The following is an 11,237-nucleotide window of genomic DNA, read 5'->3' as shown; positions in this document are numbered from 1 at the left end:
GCGGCGCGGTCCACACGGAGGCGTCTGGCGCCCGCCCAGATGGCGGCGGAGACGAGGCCTCCCCCCCTCCCAGGGCTCTAGGGGCCTCCCGAGGCCGGTAGAAGACACCCACAGCCCATGCCATGAAGTCCACTTCCACGCCGACGGCCGTGGGTTGGGGTAGTGGGCGTCTTCTGTAGGGCCTGTTCCCGCGCGTTAGTACCCGAGACGCTTAGATCGGCCTGTCCCGGTGGACTTTGGTCATCTCGGAGGAATAAACCTTTGAGCTCCTCCAATCCGTACAGCCTGCCAAGTTTTCCACGAGAGGCATCTAGAAATTGCTGTGGAGGCAGCTTATGGTAGAGCTTTTGTGGCCCTCCTGAGGTGCTTTACATATGGATCTTTTACAAAGGGCCCACGGCTCTTAATTGAGAAGCCTCATGGCAAAATGTGGGAGTGAAAACGGCCTGTGATATTGATTAGGACCACATGCTATAGGAATGCATATGTTCATGTCAGCTGCCAGTATTACATAAGTCTTCGGTGCATAAATTTACAGGGAGTGCATAATAGTCAAAAAATCTTAAGGTGGTTCCTATTGTAAAATGGTTTGTGACGACTTGTTCTTGCACAGACCAATTTAACAATTTCCTCCTCATTTGCATTTACTTGGCTCCTTTAGGGACAGAATTTGCAACTTCTGTCTTTAGTCCAGTAATTCTCTGTGCACTTGAGTGTAGTTAAGCAGCATTTAGTCTTCAACTAAACCTTTTTTCCCCAGTTTTCTGTGTCATATGTCCATCTTTCCACCCCCAAGCTCCCTTCTGCAGGACACTTTGCTGATGATTTAATTTAGGGATTTGTCCACTGTAGAGGCTTAGTGCAAAAGGCTCCACAGTGCCTTCGACCAAATGGTGAAGGAAAAAAGGCAATCATAAGTAAAATCCTCAATTTACTTATAACTGAGTGCGTGTGGGGAGCTCTTCCCTGAAAAAGTGGAATAACTGAAACCTGAGTATGCTGCATAATTTGAGTTATGTAGGTTGAAAATAGAGGAAAATGTCTTTGGATCTGTGTAAGAAGAGAAGAAAATTTAGGCATACAAATGAAACACTAATGGGTTTTAATTTTGTCTTCATCCTTCAGGCATTTTTGTCTGCAACTTAATTTTTATTTCTATTTTATTTTATACAATTTATTATTTTTATTTCTTATTAATGTATCATAAGGGAATAAGATTTTTGCAAGACCTAGATCGTGACTCACCTGAGGGGTGTACCAGTCACCAATTTTTGCACAGTTTGCCACTCTGTTTGCATTGTATTTCTATTTTAAAAACAGATTTCTGTAAAAAACATTGGTGCAGGTGTCTCATGGTCTTTTTTTAACTACCAGCCTGTCACAAATAGTATGAAAGTATCAGAAAACCTCTTTTTCAGAACAGGCTTGCCATTAGCATGTCCTGAAAGTTTCCTTAATGCCTCCAGTTGGTATAGAGGAAACCAGTGTTGTTTTGTGTAAATTTACACAATAAGAAAAGTAATTTAGAAACAAAGGTAGCACTAAAAAGACCCCAAGTACTGTGGAAACCTTTTCTTGTCCTGTGCTGGTCCATTCTTCAGAATATACTGAAACAGACATGTAAGCTTATTCTTATTTTTAAAAACTCTTGCCAAAGAAGATTAACAAATAATGGTTGGGTTTGTGATACTCTTAATCTTACATCTCTGTATTTACTTTCCTTTTTTTTTTTCCTTTTCAGTTGTGCATGTACCTGTTTGAACACAGAATTCCTGCATATAACATCCAGCAACAGAAGCTGGTGGGTTTTTGTCTTTGGTGAATCAGCTGAATTGTGAAACACCCACATTACTTATGTGTTAGTAGGGTTCACAAATCCCAGCTTGGCTCACAGTACTCCAGGTTCTGTGTTAATATATCAGAGTTCACTGTGATTGTTGCTAAAACTTTAGAAAATGTCTGCTTAACAGTGATCTGTAAACAGATTTCTGAGAGAAGTTTTTAGACTGATTGTACATACTTCCAGGTAGCAACTTAGATACAATATAGTATGAATCCGGGTGTTGGAGAGGGTGTTTGAAGAATAAGGTCTTTCTCCAACAGGAGATGAAGGAAATGGTTCTGTTTAGTCACTTGAGAGTTTATTTAAAACAGGTTTTAATGACATGTTTGAAGCTATTAAGTGAAGATGAGTTGGCCTATTTAATCTTGATTTGAGTTTCGTAACAGTGTTAGAGTGTTAGGAATACTACATCTACTTACCAAACCAAAATTATACATGGGGGATGCTGAGGAAGAAGACTTATTTGAGGAAATGGTTCCTTACAGTTCTGTCCCATTTCATCAAACTACTGTAGTTGACTTGCATTTACAAATACTAGTTTAATGTTTTTGTTTTTTGTGTGGTTGATATGTTTATTTTCCAGTGGCAGATGCGGCATTCAAAACAATCCCATTGTCCAGAATGGGAGGACAGAAAGAGCTGGGATCAAAGGAAGCACAGCAGCAGCCGGAAACGCAGGAAAAGGTCCCAGAGCAGTGGACGAGAAAGCAAGCACTATAAACCAAATCACATTTCAGAAAGGTATAAGACTCTGGATTGAGTAGCACTAATGTTTCTTATTGTGCCTTATCATTTTCAAGATAAAGAGTTTTTGCGTGCCCAGAGTTGGCAGTTCCTTAAGGTTTGGCTTGCTTAAGAGGTGGTTGGTTTTGTTACCGCAGTACCTGAACCATTGAATAGATAATCTTTAATGAAACAGATGTTCCTGGCTTATTTCACTGTTGTTAGTTAGGTATTGATATTTAGTACATCCAGTATTAAATTTCAAGTAAAAACTATGCCTATGCATTTACTTAATGTGAACAAAGGGAGAGAAGGTTTGTTTAATCAATTGATACAATGGTAAGTACAAGTTTCTCTTACTAATGTGGAGGTGGTTTGCTTTTTCTCTCGCACTGCTTTCACTGGAAAGATGCGTTTTCCTGTTGTGGTTTTTTTTCATGCCATGGAATTCTTCTAAGAGCTCTTTGCCTCAGTGGCTTTCTTAAAGGTTATATTTCTGTGCAGAAGATCCTCGTTCCAGATACTCAGGTTTTTAATGTTTACTGCAGAGCGCTAAGAACAATGCTACTTCTTTCAGTCTCCAGGTTTTATTTTTAACACTTTGAACTCTGAAAGCATAGAAGGGGATTACTGCTGTACAAAGAGTGTTTTATCCTATGACTTTGGAGATTGTAACTGAGTTGCTTAGTATATTTTAGGAAGTGTTTCTTCTTTTTGAGTCCAAGTTCCTTGCTTACTGTGCAAACAGATTATATACTGTGAACAGATATTGTTCATGTGAATGACTGCTGTGTATTTGAGACTGACAATGTTGTTAGACTGCTAATAAAGTAACATCAAAAGCTCCATGATTTCTGGGGAGGGAGTCAATTAGAAAACATTTTTGATGTAAAGACAGATACTATGTAAGTCTGTAACTCGGCTCAAGTCACTTATCTTGTTGGAACCTCAAGTTTTGGAAGTGGAGAACATTCACTTAAAATATATTTTCAGTCATTATTTGGACGATAGAGCCATAAATGAAAGAGACCATCATGACCGGAGATATGTTGAGGAATACAGAAATGACTTCTGTGAAGTATATGACCACAGGCATTATCACAGAGACTATGAAAAGAGTCACCATCACCACTATAGCAAATCCTCTGGTCGGAGCAGGAAAAGTAGTCATAAAAGGAAGCATAAGAGACATCATTGCTCCAGTCACCAATCGCATTCGGTATGAGTAATTTTTAACTTTATTATTAATGAATAAGTGGTAATAGACTTCTTAAATGAGTGCTAGAACTTCAGTTCCTGATCACAATATTTTAAGATACTATTAAAAAGGGATGTGTAGTTGAGTCCATTTGCAAGCGTATGAGTATATTCTTAGTTGAGACTTTTGAATCAGTGTTGGGTTGGGAGGTGGGATTATCATCAGTACTAGTTATACACTGGGATTAATCTGAAAAATGCTGTTTCAAAGTTGAAGACAGGTAACTACCCTATTTCAAAGTACAGTTGTCACTTTTGAGTTTCGCAGCATAGTGAATTATTGTTATTTCAGGTAGACTGAGGTGCCATCCATCCTATTACTAAAAGTAATTGAAGTGACATGCCTTTTTAATGTAAGCTTAATTGGAAGTATGAAAGGTGCATGTCTGGTAGATTGATAAGAACAATTCTACACCTTATTCCAGCTAACTTTGATAAGCCACATTCCTGGCTAATGGAAGCTAATGTCTTACTGAAGGTGGGATAAGTTTGCTGCTTGCCTTCTTTGAAGGCATACTCTGAATTTCTCATTATTGGCATGATGCCCACTAATACATCTTCAGCTTCAGGTGGTTTCTATCCCATTTCTGCAATAGAAACAGCAAATTGTGTTGGATTATACAATGCAAATTGAGGACTTCAGAGTAATTTTTCTTCTCTCTAAATATGAGGGAAGCAAAATTACTTGGTACGTTTTTTTATGTTTAGATTTCCTGAAGTGTATGTTTTAATAATAGAAACATTTCATCTCACTGTAAGCTTAGATTTGTAAATAAATGCTGTTTTTTGCTATTTGCTAGCAGAGTATTAGAAATAGCGATGTTGCAGTCTTAATCTGTCTTCAATTAAGCCACTGTTTGAAAAACAAAATTGTGTTGTTTTTTCTGTTGCTTTTATCACTTTAAGTATTTATCTGAAAATCTGTTCCTTGCCATGTTTTTCTTCTGTAACATAAACTGTGCCCTGTGAATTTCTGGGGACTGAATTTGAAATTGCTCCTGCCAACTGTTCGTGGCCTGGTGTGTAACTGAATGCCTGAATATCTCCCCGCTGAATGAATTGCGTATTCTGCCCTGAATTCACTCTGATATATTGATTGGCTGGACGATCTTGGTGCCGTTTCCAGAAGAGTCACCGAAGGAAAAGATCCAGGAGTGTAGAGGATGATGAGGAGGGTCACCTGATCTGTGAAAGTGGAGACGTTCTAAGAGCAAGATGTATAGAACATTTTTCAACACTTTTAAAAAACTTTTCAGCAAAAAATCTGTTTAGTATAGTATGTCAGAGGAGGGGGGCTAAAGAAATCTTCATTGCTCTTTTGTTCTGTTTTTTTTGTGCTTTTTTGTTTTTTTGCATATCTTCTTTTCTATAGAATTTAAATACTGTGTTCAAAAAGTTCCGATTAGTAAATGAATCTTGAGATTAGAACAAGAGACAGGGGTTTTTTTTTGCTAACTGTTTTCATGACACCTGTTCCACTAAGATAATGCATTCAGATGCTGAGATTTAAAGTAATTATGCTTTTGTAATGGCACATTTTTAAATCTACATTAATAATGTTCATTGTTGTTTAAGTAGTTTTATAATTCTAACTTGTGTTTGTTCTTTTTAGATGAAATTGTTGCGACTTTAGGAGAAGGAGCTTTTGGAAAAGTAGTGGAGTGTATAGATCATGATATGTAAGTGTTGGTTATACTTATAAGGGGATCTCATGACAAAAGATGCTTCTTAGCTCTGAAATTAAGGCTCAGAGATGTTACCTTTGAAAGAAAGTTGTAGTTCAAGTGAAGTGGTGCAGTATATTTAAGAAGGAAATTATTCTGTTTGAGAGCTACCTTTCTAAGGTTTTTTTTAAGGCTCTTCAGTCATCTCTTCCAATACTATAAATGTTTTTGTTTCTTCTGTTGCTGTTTGTAAGGCTTATAACTATACTTCCCCCCCATATAAACTGTGTAACCACATGGTGCAAAGTACTAATTACTAAGATGTCATCAAAGAGGGAGAACTATGTTTTGCTTCATCATGTTTTTCTGTTGGTTCTACAAGTGCCATTGCCATAGCTAGAGAATGTGAGGGTATATGAAGAGTACAGAATCGATTTTGGAGATTGACCTTTAGAAGATGATGCAGTGAGATGCTGCAGAAATATTTTTTGTTCTTAGTGAAAGCAGTTGCTTGAAAGCAGCTGCTTGGAATTTGTTGAGCTGTAAATTTCTTTCCTCAGTCTCCATAATAAGAAGTATCCTTTGAAGTTTTTCTGAATGCACAGTACTGCAGTATCTAACCATTCCTTGATAGAGTGGTTACTTCCATTGGATGGCATGTTTGGTGGAGGAGAAGAAAATTACTGTATTTCTACTTCTGTATGTGCTGGAAGTTTTAAACAGTTAGTAATGCTCAGATTATTTTAGCCATGTGTTATATATCTGTAGTTCTGTGACATGGTCCTGGTATTTTTCCCTCTGCCTTTGGCTGGTTCGTTCTGTCATTTCACAAGCTAAGTAAGTGTTCAGGAGCTTGAGATCCTGTTGTGAGGACAGACAGTACTCTCAAGTCATTAGAATCTAAGTAGCTCTACAGAGACAATTAAAGATTGAGAGTGAATTGAGTAGAATGAACTGTGTGTATCTGTGTTCCATTTAAGTAAATAGCCTTATAGTTTGAATGTTACAGTGAGTGCAGGTTAGTGTTCATTGCTACAGAATACTAAGAATCTAAACTTCAGAATTGATTCAGTTCCCCTGGTTCCATTGGAAGAGAGCCAGACCAAGTTGTGCAAGTTGCAGGAAAAAAAAAGTCACGTATTTTCAGTGCTTACCTCAAATGAGAACTTCGAAAAATATTTTAGTAATCTTGTAGCTGGATTTCTCATGCTTATTCTACCTTAGATAAGAAGACTAAGAAGTAGTTAACGTAGCAGCTACTATCAGTACTTGACAAAGGAAAGATTGGTATTGCATTTCTGTATAAAAACAGTTGTGGTTGAGCGCAATGTGCTTAAGTGAAGTTCCCCTAAACCAACTCGTATTTCTCTCTGACCGTTAGTATTCCTGGGTTGTAGGTATTTAACAGTAATTGATTCAGTTTGTGATACTTTCCTTTCTTTTAAAGGAGAGGAATGCACGTAGCAGTTAAAATTGTGAAAAATGTTGGTAGATACCGTGAGGCAGCCCGTTCAGAAATACAGGTGTTGGAACACTTGAACACCATGGATCCAAGCAGCACTTTGTAAGTATAAAATTAGAATACTTGGCATACAAAGGGTTTGCAGAAAATAATTGTTTAATAAATGGGAGTTTTCTTTTTATTCTTTTTAAGCCGCTGTGTCCAAATGCTGGAATGGTTTGATCACCATGGCCATGTTTGTATTGTATTTGAGCTACTGGGACTTAGTACTTATGACTTCATTAAGGAAAACAGCTTTCTGCCATTTCATATTAATGACATCAGAAATATGGCTTATCAGATTTGCCAGTCTATTAACTGTAAGTGAATCTCAAAACTCTTTATCAAATATATTTAGGGGGGTGGGGGTGTTTGTTGAGGGTTTTTGTATGTTTTCCTTTAGGAAATTATATGTTAGTAATGGAATGCTGTTCTTTTTTCCTTGTAGTTTTACACCATAATAAACTAACTCATACAGATTTAAAACCTGAAAACATCTTGTTTGTGGAGTCTGATTACATAGTGAAGTACAATGCCAAAATGGTAAGTTTGTTCTTTGTTTCTCCTAACTTGAATTGGGCTACTTCTGTCTTCATCTGAACGTTCCTATAAAGTATGTGTAGAAGTGTCGAGTGATAGAGTTGTTTCCTATAGTTTGGGGTTCTTTGTGCTCTTTGAGATGTACTGACTTTCTGCTAAGCGAGTAGCTTTGCTCTGATTCCAGTTAAACTGTTTAATCTGGTCACTATAGTTAAGTTCGTTGCTGTTTAATGAAGTTCTGGCATTCATAGGGAACACAATGTTTATGGCTTTGAATTTAGCCAGGTTTTCTCCTTCATATTTCTCAAGCTGTTTGAATCCCTTTCTTCAAAGCATCCCTGTGTTTTGAGAGGAGTGTCAGATCTTGCTTTCTATGTGATTACCCTGGAGGCTGAAGTGCCTGTCAGTTTTGCAGTCCTTGGGCTTAATAGCTAAGATTAATTTTCTGTTTGTTATCAACAATGTGATGTTGATGGTTGGGTAGTGTTACAATTGGCATGGGCCCTGAATTGGGCTGATCTGACCAGAGTCTTGCTTCTAAATCTAAGAAAACACTAAGACACAATGTTAGGGTGAGAACTTGTCTGCACAAATCACTTTCAGCACTGGCAGGAATTGAAGATCATGTTGCTCTTTTTTTGGAGTATAAAAACTTCTTGGAGACAGAAAAGCAGCACAGGCTTCACTGTCTTTAGTCTATACATAAGGCTTGATTTTATTTTCTTATTTTAGAGCTAAAATGATATAAATGAAAGTATGCACCAATGGACAGAAAAAGGCAAGACAGAACAGCTAACTGAAGTTAATTGAAGGTTAACAATAAAGGAAAGGAGCTCTGTTACTGTGGGAAAGGCCTTTACTCAGCTGTTTGAAGTATTCAGATTAAATCACTTTGTTACCAGCTCCTCCTCATCCTTGCAGCTTCAGCTGAATAGGAACTGATGTATTTTGAAGGAGTGTTTTAGTACATAGGTTTAATTTTTAGCATTTGATGTTAATTGCAGTGTTGAAGATAATGTGATGAATAGCTTTTGGCTAAGCATGCTTTTAAACTCTGACAAACAGCATTTTGATTTTCTTGCAGAAGCGAGATGAACGCACTTTAAAAAACACAGACATCAAAGTCGTTGATTTTGGAAGTGCAACTTTTGATGATGAGCATCACAGCACATTAGTGTCTACAAGACATTACAGAGCTCCTGAGGTTATTTTAGGTAAGTAGAGACTTTTAAATCTTCTCTCAATTACAGTTCATTCAGATGTGTTTACTCTGTAAACTGGAGTAGTTGCTTATGGTTCTTACTATTCAGTCATCTCTCACAAATGGTGGTGGTAGAATTCTTGAGAGTAAACAGTAAAATACTCTAAAAAAAGAAGTCCAAACATGTTCCTTTACCCACTTTGTCCCACCGAGGTTTGGGAAGAGGTATGGAGGGGGGGAAATGGGCATCAGTAAATGCATGAAAACAGGGCATATGCTTTGTGGATTACAGGTTTTGAGAATATATTAAGCAGTAAAACATAAACTTTGCCTGTTTTGCAGCACTGGGATGGTCACAGCCTTGTGATGTTTGGAGCATAGGTTGCATTCTAATTGAGTATTACCTGGGATTTACAGTATTTCAGGTATGTGCATAGAGTTAAACTGAATGTTTTTGTTAGACTGCTGGTTTTGATCGTTTAATGACATGTACTTAACTGTTACTGTAAAAGGCAAAACCTTACAGGCTTTTAATGGATTATATAGATAAGATTGTAAAGACAGCAGGCATATATGAAGGTGTGATGTCTTGGATATCTCCTTCATACTATTTAGGACTATCTGTTCTGGCTTTCTGGATCATAAAGCCTGTCTAGAGTCTGAAGATAATGCTGGAATTAAGAGTAAAGAAAACATACTCATACAAAACTTGGTTTATGAGCTCTGTTGTTCAGGGGGCATCTTAACTACAGAATTTGCTATATAACAAGCTGCCTTGCATAATCTATTTGTAATAATTTAAGGCATTAATGTGTAAAAATACTGTGACACTACTCTGGCACACAACTTGTTTGTAGATGACTTGTTACCTGAGAGTAGAAACGTGATAAAAGTATTTATTACTTTTTCCACACAGACACATGATAGTAAAGAACACTTGGCGATGATGGAAAGAATACTAGGGCCTCTGCCAGCTCACATGATCAAGAAATCCAGGTAAGTTATCATAGAAGAAGTATATTTCCTAATATTTTCCTATTCTAAGAGAAATCTTAAAGTTTTCATTTTTAGCTATGAGATTCTGAAGATCAACAGAGATTTCCTGGCTTCTTTTTACCGATTAGTCTATTGCAAGAAATTGTCAGATTTAGGTGAATTAAATAGTTGACAGTAGTCCTCTCTTCTGTTTTCAGTCTTAAGTGCCACTCTTTAAAGACATTTGGGAATATCCATTGGAACACCTGAAAGCATCCATCTCTTTACATGTCAATAATGGAAAATACGTTTTCAGTGGCTTTTTCCTTGATTGGGCTAAGAAGTACCTGTTCCCTAAATTTCACAATGGTCACATAAAAGCAGCAGGTCTCTGAGTGAATAAAGAGACATTAGGTCTGAAATGCAGAGGGGTGTGCAGGAACACTTTTATAGTGTTTCAGAACTTCTTAGAAAAGCATCTGCATTCAGTTTATGCACTGACATTATCTGACCATTACTTCCCTTTTTCTGCAGGAAGCATTATTTCCACCACGACCAGTTGGACTGGGACGAACACAGCTCTGCAGGACGCTACGTTAGGAGACGCTGTAAGCCTTTAAAGGTAGGAGACAAAGCTTTTACTACTTCCTTAGATATGTGGTTGTGAAAGATCTCCTTAAAATACTTCCTTTTATTTTCTTTCAGGAATTCATGCATTGCCAAGACACAGATCATCAAAGACTCTTTGACCTTGTTCGCAGGATGCTGGAATATGATCCAGCCAAAAGAATTACTCTTGATGAAGCCTTGCAGCATCCTTTTTTCGAACCATTAAATAAGTAAATTCAAAGATCTTTTATGCTTCTTCAAGGAGATTTCCTAGACTGTGTCAGTCAACAGAGGTTGCATGAAACTTTTGTAAGCGTTAAATTATTTTGTACAGTTAAGTCTGTAAATAATGCCATATGTTTTGTATAACTGTTGCGTTCACCTTGTTGAGCAGTTGTAGTCTTATGGGTAAGTGAAAAATAAAAGCGATTTTCATTTTTGAAAGCTTTTCTCTCTGAAGCTGTAACCCCTCTCTGTGGATGGGGTTTGTTAAACATCCGACTTCAGGTGAGGAGTTAGTTTTGAAACACTAACTATTTTAACTAGCTTCCTTTTAATCATAGAGAAAAGATTTGAAGCGCTGAGGCTACCTAGTCATGCTGTGTAGGACGTTGCGATAGCATTCGGAAATGTGATTGTGTGTATTCTCAGTAGGGATCTCTTCTGTGGGTCACCTTTTTCACTCTGTCAAAAGAGCATATGTTGCTCTGGCTATTTAGTCCCTGGAAGCTTGTCTGATGCTTTCAGTGTTAAGTATTTATAGGTAATTTTTTTGTTAAGGTCTGAAAAGTAACATTTTATATTTTCAATATTGTTTTAATTCATTAAAGATAAGCATTTTAATGAAGAGTTTTAGAAAGGTTGTACTGCCCCTGGAGGAAAATGCAGAGAGGTAACTGTGTGCCACAGATTGTCACATATCTG

At 37.4% G+C, this 11,237-nt stretch overlaps 1 protein-coding gene across 3 annotated transcripts; it reads left to right on the top strand.

Moving 5' to 3' along the window:
- The first annotated feature begins 1,721 nt into the window (after window positions 1-1,721).
- CLK4 (CDC-like kinase 4) lies at window positions 1,722-10,757 on the top strand. 3 transcript variants are annotated; one of them, XM_010019782.1, is made up of 13 exons: window positions 1,722-1,801; window positions 2,427-2,584; window positions 3,560-3,785; window positions 4,950-5,040; window positions 5,436-5,502; window positions 6,935-7,051; window positions 7,142-7,308; window positions 7,437-7,531; window positions 8,613-8,742; window positions 9,072-9,154; window positions 9,646-9,725; window positions 10,239-10,326; window positions 10,410-10,757. In XM_010019782.1, the coding sequence occupies exons 1-13, from the start codon at window positions 1,748-1,750 to the stop codon at window positions 10,545-10,547; spliced, it is 1,494 nt and encodes a 497-aa protein (XP_010018084.1). In that variant the 5' UTR covers window positions 1,722-1,747; the 3' UTR covers window positions 10,548-10,757. The 3 variants fall into 3 exon arrangements, with proteins under 3 accessions (XP_010018084.1, XP_010018086.1, XP_010018085.1); XM_010019784.1 differs by lacking the exon at window positions 1,722-1,801 and having other exon boundaries at window positions 2,433-2,584; window positions 4,953-5,040; XM_010019783.1 differs by lacking the exon at window positions 1,722-1,801 and having other exon boundaries at window positions 2,433-2,601; window positions 3,559-3,785.
- Window positions 10,758-11,237: the final 480 nt, after the last annotated feature.

Source organism: Nestor notabilis, unplaced genomic scaffold (genome assembly GCF_000696875.1).
Source record: "Nestor notabilis isolate BGI_N333 unplaced genomic scaffold, ASM69687v1 Scaffold34338, whole genome shotgun sequence".
In the NCBI taxonomy this organism is placed as follows: Eukaryota; Metazoa; Chordata; class Aves; order Psittaciformes; family Psittacidae; genus Nestor; species Nestor notabilis.
The sequence above is the reverse complement of the archived record's forward strand: the minus strand, read 5'-3'. Positions and strand labels throughout refer to the sequence as shown.